Raw genomic sequence first — 22,023 nt, forward strand, 5'->3', positions numbered from 1 at the left:
TGGTTAAAGCCATGTAAATTCAACCGCAAAAACAATGACAACACACTTTGAAACTGCAGCGCGAAAGCTTAGAATAAACAGATCGTTTACGTTCGTTGGTGTGGACGCAAATATGTAGCTATCGTTATATTTATCGTTCTTGGTTCTCTTATATATTCTTGGTGTGAACAGGCCTTTAGACATTGAATAACAGATTTCCAATGTGACCCTTCAGAACTACACAGAATTTTGTAGTTCACACATCACCGTCAGTGTTATTTGTAGGTGGATACAGTATGCAGTGTATACCGTAAGTTCAGTACTTATTGCCAATAAATTGTACTGTAAATGTAGTCTGGTAGTATGCGATTCCCAACATAGCCCTAGAGACTAAAATACAAAATTCCACATGACACCACATCATGAATGTGTCAGTTAGAGTTCAAAGAAGAACTTCAGTGCTAGTATGCATGGGTAATTTTCACACCAAGGTGTCATATATTGTTTTTCCGTCCTCATCCTAGGTCACTAATTTTGGCCATCCGTCCACACAGAGATGGTGGAAACTCTGAAAAACTGATTTTTTTCATGGTAGTGTACACTGTAAAAACAGATGCATTTGAAAAGGATGCCATATGATGTTCAGTCATTTGATGCATATTGTACCCATAGAGATCTTACTGTATAACGCTATGTGTTTGCTATGTGCCATTGACTTTCAGTGTTGCTAAAGATAAATGCTACTTTGTACAATCTCAACATTACATTACTGCAAAGATAGCAGAAAATGTACTCGCAATTGAAGTCCTGCAGCAAAACATGAGGGCAACTGCGTTTTAGACCATACATGGATTGGCGGTTGAGTGCGACTTGGATGTATCAGTAGATATTCTGCTGATGAATTGATCATGCCAGAAGAATAACGAACATCTCGTGACCGTTTTCTGACATTTCATTGTTTATGAGAAAACACAAGTATGAACCGTTTTCAAATGTATCCGGATTAATGTAGACAACGTAGCTACGGACCCAGGAATCTTGTCCAGACCTCTAGAGGGAATTCTTGTAGGTATGACCCCTTAAAACTACATCCCTCTTCTCAACAACGGTCATTGCATTGCAAAGCAGGATGGGAACGTATGACAAACAACTGAAGTGTCAATTGAATGCTTATGATGAAACAAATGTTGGGAAAATGTCAACCCAGTCAGTAGCAGTTAAGATGCATGATTGTGTGGGCTTAGCATGTGTGCATGCATTTGTTTCACATCACCATGACTATGAGTCAGAGTTCTTCAGAGTCTTTGTAATCTCATTTATGGTTTCCTGTAAAAGCCCATAGAGGAATAGCTTACCGAAACTCCAAATCTGGCTGGGAAGATACAACATTTATTTAACTGAGACACTAACAACCAAGATGATTGAGTGTGTTGTTCCGGTTGAACTTTAAAGCATGTTGCAAAGGGCTCCCATTGCTTTCTTGTGTCTTACTTGCTCTGGTGTGTGTGTGTGTAAAAACCTTCAGTACAATCATCTGTCCTTTTAGACGAGGGCTTTTAGCAGATGAAAGTATGTAAAGTGTGTGTATTAAAATACGTTGGCCTTAGAAAGAAAGTGTTTTTGTTCTCGTCTGTTCCAATTCTGATATCCTTAGATAAATATATATATATATATTTTTTAATATTGACTTCTTAGTTAAAATTGCATAAAATGTGTTCTTTTAATGTAAGTTTTGTGTATTTCATTTGCAATGAGATTTTCACCCTGATCTTTAGATATCTGAATTGTTATTGGTCACTGAAAAGGAAAGATACAGTGGCAAGAAAAAGTATGTGAACCGCTTGCAGAATCTGTGGAAATGGGAATTATTTTAACTAAATAAGAGGGATCATTCAAAATGCATGCTATTTTTTTTTAGTACTGTCCTAAATAAGATTTTTTACATCTTTTTTTTTTTACATATAGTCCACCAGACACAAAAATAGCTGAATTTATTCAAATGACCCCAATCAAAAGTTTATAAACCATTGATTCTCAATCCTGTATCGTTCCCTGGATGATCCATGGCTGTGTGTGTTTTGTGATGGTTGTTCTTGAGTCCCTTGTTTGTCTTGAGCAGTTAAACTGCCCAATGTTCTTCAGAAAAATCCTCCAGGTCCTGCACATTCTTCGGTTTTCCAGCATCTTTTGCATATTTGAACCCTCTCCAGCAGGGACTGTATGATTTTGAGATTCATCTTTTCACACTGAGGACAATTGAGGGAGTAAAACACAACAATTAAAAAAGGTTGAAACATTCACTGATGCTCCAGAAGGAAACACGACGCATTAAGAGCTGGGGGTGAAAACTTTTGAGCAGGATGGAGATTTCCAAATTTTTCTTATTTTATTTAAATATATATATATTTTTTCATTTTGTACTGCCCTTCAGAAGCAACAGAAGATACTTGCATGTTTCCCGCCTGTAAGACAAATTAAGAGAAATATTACCTTGATTTTCAAATTCAATAAGTTTTCACCCCCTGGCTCATAATGCGTTGTGTTTCCTTCTGGAGCATCAGTGAATGTTTAAACCTTTTTTAGTAGTTGTGTTTGACTCCCTCAATTGTCTTCAGTGTTGAAAGATGGCTCTTAAAATCATACAGTCCCTGTTGGAGAGGGTTCAAATATGCAAAAGATGCTGGAAAACTGAAGAATGTGCAGGACCTGGAGGATTTTTCTGAAGAGCATTGGGTAGTTTAACTGCTCAAGACAACAATTCAGAACAGTTCACAACCATCACAAAACAAAAAAACCCAGCCGTGGATCATTAAAGGATTAGTTCACTTTTAAATAAACTTTTGCTGATAATTTACTCATCCCCATGTCATCCAAGATGTCCATGTCTTTCTTTCTGCAGTCGAAAAGAAATTACGTTTTTTGATGAAAACATTCCAGGATTGTTCTCCATATAATGGACTTCAATGGGCCCCAAACGGTTCAAGGTCCAAATGACAGTTTCAGTACAGCTTCAAAGGGCTTTAAAGGATACCAGACGATGAATAAGGGTCTTAGCGAAATGATCAGTTTCTGCGAGAAACCGAGCAGTATTTATGCTATTATTTTACCTCTTATCAGGAGAACGTGATCATCTCTGAGCTCAGCCATAACTTCCGCTGAGTGAGGTCAAAATATGAGTGTGGTCATAGATGTACACGTAGATGCCTCATTAGCGCTTACACGGATCAGTGGAATGAGGCATCTACGATCGATATTTCTATGACCAGGCTCGTATTTTGACCTCACTTAGCGGAAGTTATGGCGGAGCTCAGAGATGATCACGTTCTCCTGATAAGAGGTAAAATAATAGCATAAATACTGCTCGGTTTCTCGCAGAAACGGATCGTTTCGCTAGATAAGACCCTTATTCATCGTTATTAAAGCCCTTTGAAGCTGTACTGAAACTGTCATTTGGACCTTGAACCGTTTCGAGCCCATTTAAGTCCATTATATGGAGAAAATGCTGGAAAGTTTTCATCAAAAAACTTAATTTCTTTTCGACTGCAGAAAGAAAGACATGGACATCTTGGATGACACGGGGGTGAATAAATTATCAGCAAAAGTTTATCTAAAAGTGAACTAATCCTTTAAGGGAACGACACAGTATTGCGAATCAAAGGTTCATAAACTTTTGATCTGGGTCATTTTAAAGGTCCCGTTTTTCGTGTTTTTTTGAAGCTTTGATTGTGTTTACAGTGTGCAATATAACATGTGTTCATGTTTCATGTGTAAAAAAACAGTATTTTTCACACAATTTACTTATCTGTATACCGCTGTTTTCACTGTCCTCAAAACAGCCTGAGAATTTCCTCGTTCTATGAAGTCCCTCCTTCAGAAATACGTAACGAGTTCTGATTGTGCCAGCGGTTCCCGTGTTGTGATTCGACAGCAGCTTAGCTCACGTTGCCCGGGAAGTTCACGCCTCTTACCATAACGGGGAGATGAACGCGCTCAAAGTACAGCGTCTCTGAAGGCCAAACAAAGGTGATTTGACTCCGGGATGAAAATAACAGCGTTTGATGGCGACAAACGCAACCGAACCGAACCGAACGCAACACTTCCTCTTCTCCACGAGGGAGCAACAAGACCACGCCCCCTTTTTCACGTATTCTTGTGGGCGGAGGTTAGTCAACAAACTGCTCTACTGACGTAATTAAAGCCGGATGTAAAGGGATGTAGTCCAAACTGGCCGTTCGCTGTAGGCTTTGAAAGGGAACTTCTGTTAAATAAAATATCTCGCTTGGCATTGAACTTTGAGCTTTATAATTTTACAGGTATTATTTATGCTCGAACAGCAACATTACACACTAACTAAAGTTTGAAAAATGGGATCACGAAGAACAGGACCTTTAATAAATTCAGTAATTTGTTTGTCTTGTGGACTATATGTAAACATATTTTATGTAAAATATCTTATTCAGGACAGTACTAAATAAAATAAAAAAACTTTGAAAAAAACTAAAAAAAATTTGTATGATCTCTTTTATTTAGTTAACATTATTTCCATTTTCGCAGATTCTGCAAGCGGTTCACATACTTTTTCTTGCCACTGTATCCACTGGAATGAAAAATACAAACGAATACCACCGATGAGACTGAACAGAAAGCGAATGGAAACATTTTCCCCCTGAGAAAATACACTAGTCTTGCATAGTTTCTTTTAAAGTTGACACAATTGAAAACTAAGTCTCCACAGAACAATCTTTGAGCAATACAGTTTTCCTCTGGGTATTATGTCAATATGTTTTAAGGGTACAAATTTGTCTCCAGAAGTTATATAAATTTGGCAAAACCTCCAGGGACATCTTCAGTTGGAAGAGCAATTCATAAAACAAACACATTTGTTATTCTGGAAATGCACAAAGGGTCAGGGTTTGGATTAGCCAGTAGAATTTGATATAAAACATATTAATAAAATCAGTTTTTTTTTAAAATACATGAAGGTAGTGGTATGACCTCATTAAGTCAATATGTGAGAGAGATTCTCTGGCTGTCTTGTTTAGTCTTCTCTTGTAGAGTAACCTGGGTGGGAGGTTTTGCTCTAGGCCAATGCGTCTGCTGTCTACATGGCTGTCAGTGCAGGCAGTGAGATATCAATAGACGGCATAAATATGGTAACATTTAACTAAAATGTTCTGTTCTCTGTAGGGTGATGCTTATAACACTGAGACTAACGCAGCAAAGTGCAACCTTTGTGTGTAGATTAGCCACCTCTTCAATTGTGTATGTGTGTGTGCAAATGTGTTTGTATAAATTCCTCTCCGACGTCCAAAAGGGGGGTGAGAAAACAAGAAATACCCCCCACCCCCCACCCAACATTCATCTCCATTTCACACTCTCTTGCAGTATCTCTTGTCCTCAGACGTGAGGCCTTTAAAATAGTTTTCTGTAGACTCTGTTGGAACTTAATATAAAGAAATATGAAGAAAGTAAATGGGGTCGATTTCATGGTGTATCTTTCTCAATTGACAAGTGGCTGTGTGAAAAACAAATTTCTTTTTGTTCTACCAGTGCCTGGTTGCTTTGGAAGGTCTCGTAGAACAGCAAAAAGGACTATTTTATGGCCCTATGATTTCCGTGATGCAGAAAACAGGGCCAGAATCACGGGATCCAGTCAAAAAAGCTGAATTAACTGTACAACGCGGAATTTCACAGAATTTGTCAAATCTTGGATTAATAAATCTAAAGTAGATCAGTACACTTAAAGGTAGTTACAATATCCCAAATGTTTCCAACTATTTGTAAATGGTGAGAAAATTGCTATTTTAACCAAGGAACCAGGACGTGTGATGGAGTCGCTTGTCAATGGCGTCATATCTGCATTCCCCTCGGTTTCTGGTTTTATTTTGCAGAAACGCTTTACTCTCACTGCAGTGTGAACAAGTGTGCCGCCAAGCGAACGCACAGAGTAACGTCATAACATCATTTTCAACACACTCAGATGTATCTAATATGATAAACAGAGCTGCGTTACCACATACTCATGACCGGAAAAGCAGAAATGGTGCCGGCGAAAATAATAAAATTCCTAAAATGCATAATAAAAGTCCTGCTGTGTTGTGTTCATCTTATTAACAATCGCTCCAGCGGCCTTGCTCAGCTCAGCTGTTTAAATATGAATCCTGCATGAATCCACTGGCACAGACGTGTGGTTTCATTTCCCACACTGAAGTGTATACACTCGCGTTTTTTTCCGCCTCTGCAGCCTCTCTATATGAAGACATGAACTTCATCTCTAGAGCTGCTCGTTTGCAGCTCTAAAAGTTTGGTTTAAACTGAAGAAATTATGACAGAACTATATTACTGTTGTACAGTAGAATTTAGCTACGTCTCAATGGAATAATAATATTAACACTAATAATAATAATCTTTTTTTTTAATTTATAGAAATAATACAAATAATAATCTTTTATTTTTTAAGAAATAATCACTATTTTTATGCCTGACAAAAAAGTGTGTTTTTCACATTAAAAGAATTAATGTTTTATTTTGGATTGCCAGAACAATTAAAACAGACATGACAGAATTTCAGGATTTTTTTTTTTCTTTTCTTTTTTTTTTCATATAATTGATTCATTAATTCATTATTGATTGTTAAAGTTTAATAACAGTTAAAATGGAATCCAGAAGAAAACTTAAAACAGAATTTGGAAAAAAAAAAAAAAAAATGAATGAATGAATAAAGTGAAATAATATGAAAAAAAATAAAAATAAATGAATAATAAAATGTATTTTTTAGAAAAAATAAACATGTAATTAAAAAAAATTATAATAAACAATTTAAAATAATTAGACATGCTTTTTATGTACAAAAATGTAATTTAACCATTAAAATGGTAGTCAAAAAAAAAAAAAAAAATGGAATCCAGAAAAATGTAAATAGAAAAAAAACGGAATTTGGAAAAAAATTAAACGGATATCATAGGGCCCTACTATTTTAACTTTCCCTGTCTGCTGCTATTCACATCACATCTGAGGATCTTATTTATTATTTTATTTTCATGTTTGCTGTAAATTGATCTTCATTGCCAACCGTGGTAACATTTCAAGACATTCATACATACTTTATCTCTCCCTTTCAGATGTCTAACTACAAGCGTGCAACGTTTGAGGAGGAGGACGGGACAGACATCCCTGCTGATGGGGCCATCTCTCCTGACAGCGTGGAGGTGAGTGTGGGTCAGGGCTCACTGTGGATGTGCTTACTTTCAGACTTATAATACAATACTTACAAATGAATAAAGCAACAATTTAAGCTGCTAGTTCTACAGAGACGATGAGAAATAATGCATTTGTATAATTCCCCTGAAAAGTAGAAGAACAGAAATGACGCTAAAACATGGCAATACAGCAGTGAGAGAACAGTGAATTGCTGGGTAATTGTGATGTGCTCTGTGAAGTTCAGCTGTTTCCTGGCTGACTTGGATGCTTTTACCACTGAAAAATCTAGCTGACAGTCATGTTATGGTGAATTGCTGGGCTAGCAGGAAAGAAACACTGTCATCATGAGTTGTGGTGATGTTCTCTCTTTCAGGCTGAGATATCTGGGCAAGCCAAATACATAGGCTACAGACACTGTAGGAACACCAGATACATAAAACTGCGTTGTGCTGTGTTTCGGGCGTGTGTTTAACCATTTACTGCAAAATTCCTCAACCACATAAATTAATGCAAATATTGTTTGAAAATAGTCCCAAAATGATTATTTCCCAACTAGAATTAGACCTAGAATTTCGTTCACTGTTCTGTTTCTTTATGCTTTATAAAAATAAGAAAATTGGTCCCCCCCAATGTTCAAGACATGGTTACAGCCTTGAAATATACAATGAGTTAGTTCTGGACACTGCTCTTGGTGTTAGAGGCAGAATTCTGCCATCGGCAGGTTAGATTTTTTTGTTGTTGCAGATATAGTTTTAGAAAGAAAGTGTGATTACCATATCTCTCCAGCAGAGGCCCCATAGAGATCCATTCATTTTTCTGGATGTGGCCAACTGCTCTTATAACAGCTTTTGTTATGAATATTTAGTGAATATATATCCATCCATCCATCCATCATCTTCCGCTTATCTGGGGCCGGGTCGCGGGGGCAACAGTCTAAGCAGAGACGCCTAGACTTCCCTCTCCCTAGACACTTTCTCCAGCTCTTCCGGGGGACCCAGAGGCGTTCCCAGGCCAGCCGGGAGACATAATCCCTCCAGCATGTCCTAGGTCTTCCCCGGGGCCTCCTCCCGGTGGGACATGCCCAGTACACCTCCCTGGGAAGGCGTCCAGGAGGCATCCGAAATAGAAGCCCGAGCCACATCAGCTGGCTCCTCTCGATGTGGAGGAGCAACGGCTCTACTCTCAGCTCTTCCCGAGTGACTGAGCTCCTCACCCTATCTCTAAGAGATCACCCTGCGGAGAAAGCTCATTTCGGCCGCCTGTATCCGGGATCTTGTCCTTTCGGTCATGACCCACAGCTCAAGACCATAGGTGAGAGTAGGAACGTAGATCAACCGGTAAATCGAGAGCTTCGCCTTTCAGCTCAGCTCCTTCTTCACCACGACAGACCGGTACATCGACTGCATTTCACCAAGAACTCTCCACCAACCTGAAGTGGGCAAGCCACCCTTTTCCGACTGAGAACCATGGCTTCGGACTTGGAGGCGCTGATTCTCATCCCAGCCACTTCACACTCGGCTGCAAACCGCTCCAGTGCACGCTGAAGGTCCTGGTTTGAGGAGGCCAACACGACAACATCTTCCGCAAAAAGCAGCGATGAAATCGCGTGGTCCCCAAACCGGACACTCTCCGGCCCCTGGCTGCGCCTAGAAATACTGTCCATAAAAATTCTGAACAGAACCGTGACAAAGGGCAGCCCTGCCGGAGTCCAACATGCACCGGGAACAGGTCTGACTTACTGTAACCAAATATTATTTAAATCAATAATCCATGTATAAAAAATTATCAACCAAATTAATAAGATATAATTTTTTTAAGTAAATAAAATAAACAAATATAACAGCAATGAGTAGATATGAAAAGGAGTGAAGCTTGAACACACACCTGTGTGTGTGTGTGTGTGTCTGTGTGTGTGTGTGTGTGTGTGTGTGTGTGTGTGTGTGTGTGTGTGTGTGTGTGTGTGTGTGTGTGTGTGTGTGTGTGTGTGTGTGTGTGTGTGTGTGCGTGCATGTGTGTGTGATCATATTCGTTTCACATTGCTTTTGTGCTCCAGTACCAGGCCTTCTTGTGGTGTGGAAATATTCAGATTTATGCTGGATTTATTGATTTTTTGACAAATGAAAAATAAAAAAAAAACATTTTCTCTCGCTTTTCCCATTTATTTTCAATGTGGGGTTATATTGACCGCAGAGACCATGAGTGGAATTAATTTTTTTTTTTATACATTCCTTTAGAACAACTGAATCAAGCGCAGTTTTTTGTCTGTGTATAGATAGATATTGTTGAAAAAGTGACAACATTTTATGCAGCTGAGATGAAGGGAACCATGATTATTAACTCACATAGACCCCAAAGATCACATTAGACGTCTGGTCATACGTGGCTAGGTGTTTATTAAAGGATGACTCGTGATGACTAAACGAACAAACATCTTGTGGATTAGGAACTAATTCATAGAAAGTCAAAATAAATATGAACAATTATCCAGATATGATTACTAGCCTTTTAAAAAATATAAAATATGGGCAGACTGTATGTAATAAGCATGGAGAACAGTTTCATAAAAATAAGCATTCTTTCTCATGAAGACATTTGCTTTAGGGATACCTTTTAACTGATGAAAACAGCAGGTCAGATTTCCAGAGAATTTACTGCAATGAATTATGAGTGACATTTGATATGAATTCATATCGATTCATCTGGCCCTTTTAATTTGCTGCTCACTTTTATTTCAGGCAGGAAATGTAACCCCTCTTCTGTTGGTTTTCTGTGCAAGCAATGATACGAATGTATTTGATATGGTATCCCCCAGGCAGCTTGTTTCATGTTCTTTGGGTGCTGATTGATGTTAAGAGACTTGCAGTATTTTTTGACCCAAAAATCGTATGTGTTGCTCCTAGAGTTTCTACACAAGGAGACTTCTTTGGGAAGATTTTTATGAGAATAATTTTTATTATAAGGGAAAGAAAGAAAGAGATCAGTGTTTGTCATTTCAGGACAAAGTGTTTAAACTGCAATGCCACAATTAGTCTTTTTTTACATTGAACATTTTATTCTCAAAAACATGTACTGTGATGGTATCAGATGGTAATGCTGCCTTCACATGCTATTAGAAATGTTCTACTTGCCACTTCTGAAGTCGTAATTGCGAGTTTGTCGCGCTCAAGTGCTTTGTTGTCATTCTTACCCCTTTCTTGGGGAAATCTTTCAACTCCAAATGTTTTGAAGATATTTAGTCAATATCCAATGTATTTGCAATAAAATGTAGCGTGATAGATAGGATGGTACTTAGTATATATACAGTTGCAATCAAAGTTATTTGAACTGCAAGACATTTTGCAGCTGAGAACAAAATTTGGTAACACTTTAGAATACTGTTCCATCATTAATGAATAACTACACAGGAACAAATGAGTAACGCATTATTAACACTCTAGTAACTACTATTAACTAACACGAAACTCTAATTAATGAATTAGTAAGTAATAGCGCTTAGTTGAATGTGGTAGTTCAGTATTAGCTAATCAATAAATACTATTTGATTTCACACCTCCCAGAGGACTACTAAGAACTACAATATACATATTATTCATAATTAACATGAATAATGCAAAATATATAATTCACAATATTATTAAGGTAATGGTAACCCATTAGTAATGACTCAAGTATTACCAAATGACTCAAAGTAATTAGTAATTTTGGATCAGTATTCTAAAGTGAAATGCACGATAACTCACTATAATGACCAAAGTCATTGTAAGCTTTTGAGGTTGAAGTTTTTGCATAGAAATGGCTTCTAACTGATTCGGTAATACTTGAGTCATTACTAATGGGTTCCTATTCCCTTCACTTTAGAATTAATTATATATTATGCATTATTCACATTCACGATGAATCTGTATAGTAGTTCTTATTAGTTCTCTGGGAGTTGTGTAAAAATAGTAGTTATTGATTCATTAATATTGAACTACCATTCATTCGACTAAGCAGCAATGAGCAGATATGAAAAGGAGTGAAGAGTGAACACACACCTGTGTGTGTGTGTGTGTATGTGCGTGCATGTGTGTGTGATCATGTTTGTTTCACATTGCTTTTGTTTCCTAGTACCAGGCCTTCTTGTGGTGTGGAAATATTCAGATTTATGCTGGATTTATTGATTTTTGACAAATTAAATGTTTTTTTTTTCTTTCGCTTTTCCCATTTATTTTCAATGTGGGGTTATATTGACCGCAGAGACCATGAGTGGGATTTTTAATTTGTTTTATACATTCCTTTAGAACAGCTGAGTCAAGCCCAGTTTTTTGTCTGTGTATAGATAGATAATGTAGAAAAAGTGACAAAAAAAGTACCATTCATTCGACTAAGCGCTATTACTTACTAATTCATTAATCAGAGTTTCTTGTTAGTTAATAGTAGTTACTAGGATGTTAATAAAACATTTTCCTGTGTATTTATTCATTAATGACGGAACAGTATTCTAAAGTGTTACCCAACATTTTATGACAACATTTCAACAAAGGTATTATTATGGAAAGTTTATTGATACACATTTGAGTAATTCTGATGTAAAGTTGATGAGAAATGGGAAAAAAATCTAATTGGCTCTAAACATTCATGTACAAAATTATTCCACCCCTCAAAGTCAAATTTTGTGCAGAATCTTTTATTCTTTATAACCTCCAATAAACACTTCCTGTAAGTTATTGCCTTAGAAGTTTCTGTTACCTCTCTACTGTAATCTCGGCCCATTCCTCGCTTGAAAAAGCTTCCAGATCACTGATAATCTTTGGTTTTCACATTACCACAGCTTTCTTCAAATTCCGCCAACTATTTTCAATTAGATTTAAGTCTGAAGACCGTACAAGCCACTCAATAACATTCCAGGACCGATCCCAGAACCAGGCTTAAGTAGATTTGGATGTATACTTTGGGATGGCTGTCCTTCAGTCCTTCATAACTACACATTACATGTCCTCCAGGAAAGTCCTCAAGTGATCCTCAAGTGTCAGTCTCTGCACCGAAGGTATCATCATCTTTGCCAAAATGGCTCAAAACTTCAATGAATTCAAGATTTCCTTCATAGAGTCAAGATCCTTCCTGCAAAAGCAAAGCACCCAATAACAAAGCTGGACCACCTCCACGTTAAACCATTAGATGGTGTTCTTCTGCTCAGAAGCTTTGCCTTTTTTGCACCAAAAATACTGATCCAAGGGTCCAAAAAGTTCCAGTTTGGTCATATCACTACATAAAACTTTCTTCCAGAACTCCACAGGTCTATCCAAATGAATTTTAGCATAGTCAAGCCGGCCTTTTTGTTCTTCTTGGTCAAGAGTGGCATTCAGCAAGATGTCCCAACATGAAGGCCATGCTTGTCTAGTGTTTTTCTAATATTCTGCATTAACCCCCCCCCCCCCTCATTTCATCAGGGCATCTTGCAAGTTAGCAAGTTAATTATTACAGCGTCCGGGGGGTTGAATAATTTTGATTGCAACTGTATCATGGCACATGACTACCATGGTAAAACAAAATGCCAAAGAGAAGTGTACTAATGTGGTACATATATCCAAAAAGCATGGTATTACGGAAACTCTATCAAATAAATTAAACTAAACTTTCTGAGTGTACATAGTTTGGTATTTCAGCCTGCAAATTTTAACAACTTCAACAAAAAAAAAATCAAACTTAAAATGACTCTATGATCAATATTTGACTCTCTTTTAGGTGGGTTTCCGTAAGGGTGGTGTTCAGTTGTTCGGTCCACTGGGCAGGAGGACTCAGCTGGAGGTGGTTTTGGCCGGTCTGCTTCTTGCTTCACTTCTAGCGCTATTTGGCTGTGCGATCACACTGGGAGTCCGCTATAACAGAGGTAACACACACACACACACACACACACACACACACACAAAGTAAAATGTGTGTAATGTACAATAACTTACTGGTAAATAAGATGCCATGTAACACTGATTTATATAAAGCAGGCAAAAATCAGTTTAGTATATTTATTTAGTCTATAATTTCCCAGGTGAACATGCTCGTTTTGACTAAGAACATCCCCTTATAGATACTCAAAGGGATAGTTCACCCAAAAATGAAATATTAATTAAAATTTAATTATTACATAGTCACCTTTGTTTAAAACTTGAAACATAATGTAATGAGTAATTTAATAATTTAATGAATGTTCAAAACAATAGCAATACATCATCATGACTCACTTTAACAGTAATTACATCACTCAATTGCGTCAGTATAGAAGAACAAATGGCTCGCTGATTGTGCTCTGATTGGTTTTGGTGGGGGGAAAAACATTATATTTGAAAAAAAATGTCATACACCTTGCCACGTATACTTTTTTACATGCAACTATGTGATGTTGCTTTATGACATTTGAATTATGAATTGCGTCAAGACAAATCCACTCATTCTTTAAATGCACTCCTCAAAATAAAGTTGTAAAACTGTTTGGGTTTCCCCAAATAAACTTTCAGTAAACAGCTCTTTTAAGAAGCCTTTTTTTCTTAGCTTGTCAACATTTTAATAATCTAAAATAATCCTTTTTGCTTTGGAAAGATTCCATGTTAAAAGTTCTTCATTGAACCATCAATGCCAATAAAGATCTTTTGATTTGTGTAGAGCTCATGTATTGTGAATATTTTGAGAAGAGGAAGGGGCCAAGCACCGAACCTTGAGGTACTTCAGTGGTTAGCTGATATTACTTAGATACTGCTTCCCTCAAAGACAACATGCAGAATCTACCCATGCACGGTGTCTAAACAGTAGATTATTTACTGTGACGAATGTCCAGCAGAATGAAGATTCACTTTTTGTGAGTTGTTGGCAGACATTTTTTGTGTGGCGTATCCTTTCAGTCATTCTCTTTCAGAGTTTTTAAACTCTTTAAAACTATTCTAAACACAAAAGTTTCATCGAAACATAATTTCCTTTGATTAAAGGCCTGTTCACATTAAGACGAATGCTCAGTGTGAATATTTGGTGCCATAAACATTTCAATAATTGGAAGACTATTAATGTGTCTGTCCAGAATGACATGAACATTTGCGCGCTGTCAATGTGGCTGTTTTTTAACAGAGAGGTGTTCTAATCTCTTTTCCATCACACTGTGAAGAAAACTGTATAACAAATAAGATTTGCGCTTTTGGTCTCATGCCCAGAGTCACTGCTTTTGCATAAAACTATGACTTGGTTATGACTCGGGCAAATGGCATGGGAAAATCGGACCAACTTTTTGTGCCAAACATTCATGTTGGTATGAACAGGCCTTAATATTATTACTGTAATAAATAATTCAAATAGTATCATACACAATCCAATGAAATACTGATGGATAAAATCAATGCCCTCCTTGTATAATTTTATTCCCTTTAATTTTAACATTCAGTTTTGTCACATTATGTTTTTTTTTAACCCCCAGATCCAGCCCGTAGTATCTGTCTAACTGAGGCATGTGTTACTGTGGCCAGTAAGATCGTGGAAGCTCTGGACCGCTCCGTCGACCCATGTCAGGATTTTTACCAGTACGCCTGTGGAGGATGGGTCCGCAAAAACCCCCTGCCAGATGGCCGGTCCCGCTGGAGCACATTTAACAGCATCTGGGACCAGAACCAGGCTGTGCTCAAGCACCTGCTGGGTAAGTGCCGGAAAAGACACGCCGCGCACACACACACACACATACACATACACACACACACACACACACACATATGCTTGTCCTTTTTGTTGGATGGGATTTGCTCAGTAAATCTCACTCAGGGTTCACGAAACTGAATATATTTAGAAAGACATATAAATGATTTATTTGGTTTTCCAATAGAAAATTCATGCGTTTTGAAGTGTTTTACACCTCAGTTCTTTGTACTTGGGTTGTTTTTTTTGTAGATCTGCACAGAAACTTTCATCGATTCGTGCTCCGTGTGACCTGATTACTTGTTTTCTCTGAGTGCATCCATCCCTGTCTTTTTGTTCGATAAGGGACAATGACTTTCTGCACCCATTCTCTGTTTCTTTAACTTTAAATCCCTCCATTATTCACCCTCACATGGATTTACAGTATAGTGCTTGCAAGTCTTTTTATTGGTTCTACTTTTTTTTTAAAGAAATGTACAGTTAAAGTTTTAAAAACTTCTATTCAAACTGGCAGTGCTAACACCATTGACTTGTACTTGTAGACTAGGGTGTTACTATGTGGTTGCTAGAATGTTCTGAGGGGTTTCTGGGATGTTGCTAGGTGGTTGCTACCACGGTATTACTCTGTGATTGTTTGGCTGTTCTGAGTGGTTGCTAGGGTGTTAATTGGACATTTGCTAGGGTGTTCTGGGTAATTTCCAGGGTGCTGCAGTACACAGTTCTTGTTGATTGGAAGGGTGTTGCTAATTGGTTGCTATGCTGTTCTTGATAGTTGCCAAAGTGTTGCTAAAAGGTTGTTAGGATATTCTGAGTAGTTGTCAGGGCACTGTAAATGGTTTGCGTTGTTTTGGGTGGTTGCCATTGTATTTCATGCAGTTACTATGCAGATATAGATGGTTGTTGGATTGTTGCTAAGTGGTTTCTATACTGTACTTGGTGGTTGCTAGGACTTTCTGACTAGTTATCAGGACGCTGCAAGTTGTTTGCTAGGTTGTTTTGGGTGGGTGCCGGAGAAATGCTAGATCATTTGCTAGGGTGCTTGGGGGTGGTTGCTAAGGTGCTGCTAGGTGGTTGCAACACAGTTCACAATGATTGCCAGGGTGTTCCTAAGTGGTCGCCCTGCTGTTTTTTTTTTTTTTGGATGGTTGCCAGGGCGTTGCTAAATAGTTGCTAGAATATTTTCAGTAGTTGTCTGGTACTGCAAGTGTTTTGCTAGGTTGTTCTGAGTGGTGTTTATAGATGGTTGCTAGGTTATTGTGGTTATTTAAAGGATCAAAAGAGCCTACCTACTGGAGTCCTTCCTTTTGAAGTAAGTCTGAGGGATTTTATCACCTGTTTATTGACCACCAGGCAAAAACATAGGTCTGATTTCTTATGGCTGGCACACACTAAAATATTTAAAAAAATCTTATCAGATTTTCAAAAAATAAGAGACCACAAAAATGATAATAAAAAGTCACAGATTTAAAGGGGTGATGAATTGAGAAATCAACTTTCCCTTGAGCCTTTGATATATAAAAGTTCATCGTGCATCCTTTCTTGCGCGCATGTGTGTGTGCACGGCCCAGTAGGGGTCACGGTTATATTCACTGATGATCGGGCCGGCCAAGTAATACAGAAATAACATTCCAATCAATCGCGGGTGGATGAGAGATGAATCATTGTGTTTGTTTGATAAAGACATTTTGCGAGTCCTGTGAGCGTTTCCCCAGACGCTTTCAAAACAATCCCCACATGTACTGAGGGAGCTGAAGCTCATTAAATATGCAAATCTTATCCAATTCTAGCTGTGGGCGTTTACTTCCAAGTCTTCAGTGCGGCACGCCCATCAAAACCGAGCATTTTTCAGAGAGCCTCAAAACCATGGCAGAAAATAGCCTATTACTTATTCATTATAATGTTTTTGAATGTAAAAACCACGCGAACGTCATAAGTTGACCCCAGACAACAGTATACAAAAATATAAAAGCCAGTTCATGACACCTTTAACAGTTTTGTTCCTATAGTGTGTGGAGAGCCGCGATGTAACTAAGACACACTAACAAATTTAATTCACAAACATCCAAAGTCACAACATGAGAAATCTCGCAAAATCTCTCACGGTCAAACGTGACTTTAGAGTAAACAAACATGGCAGGTGAAAGGCAAGAAGAAATGGTGGTAATAGATTTTTTTTACCGAAAAATTGCGGGGGCGGAAATAAAATAAAATTGGATTGGCAGTTTGCTTTCTGATTTGGTATCGTTTCATTCAAATTGACCGAGTGTGTGCATGTTTGTCCTCGGGGGTCCCCCCACACAACAGGATTTCTGTTCTGATCGTAAATATTCGAAATTTTTGTTAAATATACGATTTGAGATCGGTGCGGCCCGTTGTTTTTCCCAGCAGATTCAATCACTCTTAACACACATCACACCACAGGAAAATCTGATAAGATAATCTATAGAACCATCAAGATAATCTTTACCTAGGATTGTTGGAAGGGGAGAATTGGACCCAAAATGGTCCCGATTATCTTTAAGTGTGTGGCTGCCTTTAGAAAAGTAATAGCACCTCTCCTTAAGCCATGTGATTTTATGTAGGCTTAGCATTCATTACATGCTGTTTTGTACAAATGTAACTAACTCTAAAGGGGGCTTAGAACATGATGATACAATTACTTAGACAACAACAAACCACCGCTTGCTTCACACATATCGTCATATTGTATCGTCTTTCAAAATTTTCTTTTCAAGACAAGCCATGATCAAAATGAACGCTAGAGATTGATTTTGTTTGCTAGTCACCATTTCAATTCCGCATATAATGCAGCTCACATTCACCGAATATGGAAGCTTGGTTTTTTTAAAGATAATTTGTGCAACTTTTTATCTCACAATTCAGACTTTTTTTCGAGATATAAACTTGCAATTGCAAGCTACAAAGTCAGAATTGTGAGACAAAAAGTCAGAATTACCTTTTTATTTTTTATTCAGTGGTGGAGTATCCGTAACCAAACGTGTTATGAACTGATTATGTAAAACTCCAGACTGGTCTTCTTGAATGCGTCCGTTTTTAGCGCGTCTTGACTGCCGTACGTACAGTCTGACATAAATGACAACTGAGATCTTACATTGTGACATGGCTTACAGCGGGTTCATCATGTTCGTACAGTCTGACAAGCAACAGTTGTATAGGAATATTATAAATCGTACAGTGTGCACCCGGCTTTAAGTAAGATAAATAGCAGTATTGATGTGTGCCTTAGCAAACAACACTAATGGAAAGTCAACCATAATTGAGGAGTCTCATCAATCTCTCTCTCCCTCTCATTCCCACTAAGTAGATCTGAATGCAACTTTTCATTTTTCACAAAACTATTTATTGAATGCACAGGTTTACTTATTTGCTGCCTTGCAAGCTCTAGAGTTCTGTACAGGAAATGCTAATGTAGTCTCTTTTGTGTTTAAACGCATTGCTCCTCCATCCCTCTCTCTCTAATTGTTGGTCTATTTGACTCTGCCTGTTTTATTTTAATAAGCTCTTGTAATGCACTGACTTTGATCACGCTCTCTCTCTGTCTAATGAATGCGCTCTCACACTGGGGTCCCTGCAGCCGTTTTGCTCTGATGACACTCCATCACATTGACTCTGCATGTTGCATCACCCCCACAGCCAGCTCCATCCAATCACATGACGCTGTTCTCTCACCCTTCTGCACATTTAATAACACTCACCTTACATGAACATATTTTTTATCTCAAATTACTAGATATGTGATACATTTTTTGTAGTTCTTTGGGATGTGTGTGAGTGAATACCTCAGCATGCTGAAGTGAACACAATGCTCCAGTGAACAGTAAATGACGAGTATTCCCTAATGACCTGTGTCAGAGAACTGGTGCAGCCCCCTGCAGAGAGAGAGAGAGAGAGAGAGTGAGTGAGGGAGGGAGGGAGTGAGGAGTGGTGGGATAAAAGGTGCTCACATACCCCTTTTCCACTAAGGCAGTTTGAGTGCTGGTTCAGAGCCAGAGCCTAGTTTTAAATCGGTTCTTTGTCTTTCGACACCCAAAGCACCAGCTCTGAACCAGGAAAAGCGGTTCTTAAGTAGCAATAAAACATTGCTGGTCTAGAAGTAAGAACCGCTTGCGGGGGGCTGGATTACCGGACATACAAGATTAACAAAACTTGTGACCGTCATTTTTAAAAATAGCAGCTAATCGAGCTAATAGCAGCTTGATTGTAATCTCGGTCTATACAAATTACAGTGAGCTGCACAAACGCGTTGGATTCGCCGTGTTTGGATGCCGATGTAGGATCACAAAGCCATGAGCATCAATAGTAGGCTATGCATCTCGAACAAGCCTGGTGTGTTTGTGTTTGCTGCTGCTTCGCTAGCATTGCTGAGAAAGATGAGACGTATGCGGTGATGCAAGACCTGGCTCTGTGTTGGCTCTCTAGTCCATGGAAAAGCAAACCGGTTCTTACCAGGCTCGTCAGTCGAACCAACTCCAAACCGGAACTAGCACTAGCTCTGAACTAACAGTTCATTCTGGTGGAAAAGGGGTAACAATGGATTTTATTATGGCCCCAATAGGAATGTGGGCTACAATACAATACATTACACTTCAGGGCTGGTTTACCAAAATGGTAAATAATCATGCCATGGTGTAGCTAGGGCATTGCTAGGTGATTGCCATGGTGTTCTGGGTTGTTGCAGGTTGTTGTTAGGTGGTTACCAAGGTGTTTAGGTGGTTGCCATGGTGTTTTCAGGGTATTTCTAGGTTGTTGCTTGGGTGTTCAAGGTTTATTGCCAGAGCAACTAGGCTAGGTGGTTACCAGGGCATTGATAGGTGGTTGCCATGGTGTTCTGGGTTGTTGCTGGATGTTTGCTAGGGTGTTCTGGTTGTTTTAGGACAGGTTGTTGTTAGGTGGTTACTAGGGTGTTTAGGTGGTTGCCAAGGTGTTGACAGGGTATTTCTAGGTTGTTGCTTGGGTGTTCAAGGTTGGTTGCCAGAGCATTGCTAGGTGGTTTCCATTGGGTTCTGGGTTATTGCAGGTTGTTGTTAGGTGGTTAATAGGGTTTTTAGGTGGTTACCAAGGTGTTGACAGGATATTTCTAAGTTGTTGCTCAGGTATTCAATGTTTATTGTCAGAGCATCTAGGCTAGGTGGTTACCAGGGCATTGCTAGGTGATTGCCATGGTGTTCTGGGTTGTTGCTCAGGTGTTCAAGGTTGGTTGCCAGAGCATTGCTAGGTGGTCTCCACGGTGTTCTGGGTTGTTGCAGGTTGTTGTTAGGTGGTTAATATGGTGTTTAGTTGGTTGCCAAGGTGTTGCTTTGGCGTATTTCTAGGTTGTCGCTCGGGTGTTCAAGGTTTATTGCCAGAGCAACTAGGCTAGGTGGTTACCAGGGCATTGCTAGGTGGTTGCCATGGTGTTCTGGGTTGTTTCTGGGTGTTTGCTAGGGTGTTCTGGTTGTTGCAGGTTGTTGTTAGGTGGTTACTATGGTGTTTAGGTGGTTGCCAAGGTGTTGCCAGGGTATTTCTAGGTTGTTGCTCGGGTGTTCAAGGTTGGTTGCCAGAGCATTGCTAGGTGGTTTCCATGGTGTTTAGTTGGTTTCCAAGGTGTTGCTTTGGCTTATTTCTAAGTTGTCGCTTGGATGTTCAAGGTTTATTGCTAGAGCAACTAGGCTAGGTGGTTGCCATGGTGTTCTGGGTTGATGCAGGTTGTTGTTAGGTGGTTACTAGGGTGTTTAGGGGGTTGCCAAGGTGTTGCCAGGGTATTTCTAGGGTGTTGCTCGGGTGTTCAAGGTTGGTTGCCAGAGCATTGCTAGGTGGTTACCAGGATGTTCTGGGTGGTTTCCAGGGTGTTGTTAGGGGATGGTTTCACATTGCTTGGTGGTTTGATAAGGTGTTTTGATTGATTTGTGGGGTGTTATTATGGTGTTAGGGGGTGGTTACTTGCCCAAGTCATAAAATAAATTCTTGTTTACACTCCAGGGCTTTTGCATAAATTATTTTATATTAAAGTATAATTTGAAATGTAACAATAAAATAAATATTTTATTATGATATGCATTATCGTGTTGTTTTTGCAGATATGTATTATTTTATTATGTTGCAATAATATCTGCATATTAAAATATGGACTGGGTGTTGTACTGTGTAAAGGGAGAAATGTGTCAACCATGAGGTTCTGCTACACTGCAGTAGTATTTACCGCAGATATTTACTCAGTAGTTGAGTGACTAAAAAAGAAAGAAGGAAAAAGATAAATGGTACACCAATTTGAGAGGAAATATTTTCAACAAAAACAAAAGCAGAGAGTCGTGATGTCAGATTATGTGTTTGTAAGTGTGCGCTTTGCCCTCACACAGAACAACTCTGAGAAAGACAAATGAGCGCTTTGTGCCAATGTGCCTGCATAATGGGCACCTTTTGCCCAGCAAACACAAACAAACAAAAGCAAAATCTGTAAATGGAATGAGATCAGCTCTGAATTCTGCTAGACAAGCAGCGAGTCATGCCAAAGCCCATTCTTTTCTCACCGTGTGTCCTCTCTCTAGACTAGACCTGCTGACCAGTAATTGGACTGCCACTGTTCCCCTGAGAATTTATTACTTGAATATTCCTGCCTCCTGTTTCTTAATGTAATTGCACTGTTAGGCGGAGAAAATACTACAGAGAAGAAAAATGAGCAAGAGTAGAGGGGAATGTGAAACTCCTGTAAGAGGTGGTTTAAGGATTGTTTGCTTGAACGATCATGTTTTAGATAAATTACGGCATCTCTCTTTCGCACAACACAGATGTGTATAAAAACACAAAGAACAGAGTGAATTATTCCTCCTCCAAAGAAGTGTGAGGTGTATTACCATGACAACAACTAAAAGCACCAATCAAAGATCACGCTGACAAGCATAATTGTGTGCTCAGGAGTGGGTGGTTGCATGTATGTTTGCGACTCATCATTTGTGTGCCTTCGTTTGTTTGTTCACACCCCTGTGTGTTCCTGGTTTGGTTGAGATGTTTAAAGATAAAGTGGATAATTTATGTGCCACTAGAAACACAAAATGAAATTGCAACATTATATTAGCTACTTCTTTTTAACAGTTTTGATCCAGATCTGTTCTTTTTTGTACAATTCATTAAAAGTGGAAGGCATAAATACAATTACACATCTTAAATTTGATGAATATAAGAAGTGAAGCAACAAAAAGG

The 22,023-nt window shown here is 38.7% G+C and overlaps 1 protein-coding gene across 5 annotated transcripts in view; it reads left to right on the top strand.

The window, feature by feature from the left end:
- ece2b (endothelin converting enzyme 2b) overlaps positions 1-22,023 on the top strand; it is a 96,102-nt gene that overhangs the window by 40,719 nt on the left and 33,360 nt on the right. For all 5 annotated transcript variants that reach the window (XM_079824533.1, XM_079824537.1, XM_079824535.1 and 2 more), the window contains 3 exons: positions 7,101-7,187; positions 12,904-13,048; positions 14,615-14,830. In XM_079824533.1, coding sequence (XP_079680659.1) covers positions 7,101-7,187; positions 12,904-13,048; positions 14,615-14,830 — 448 coding nt within the window. The remainder of the gene's footprint in view (positions 1-7,100; positions 7,188-12,903; positions 13,049-14,614; positions 14,831-22,023) is intronic.

Source organism: Gobio gobio, assembly GCF_949357685.1.
Source record: "Gobio gobio genome assembly, chromosome: 8".
NCBI lineage: Eukaryota > Metazoa > Chordata > Actinopteri > Cypriniformes > Gobionidae > Gobio > Gobio gobio.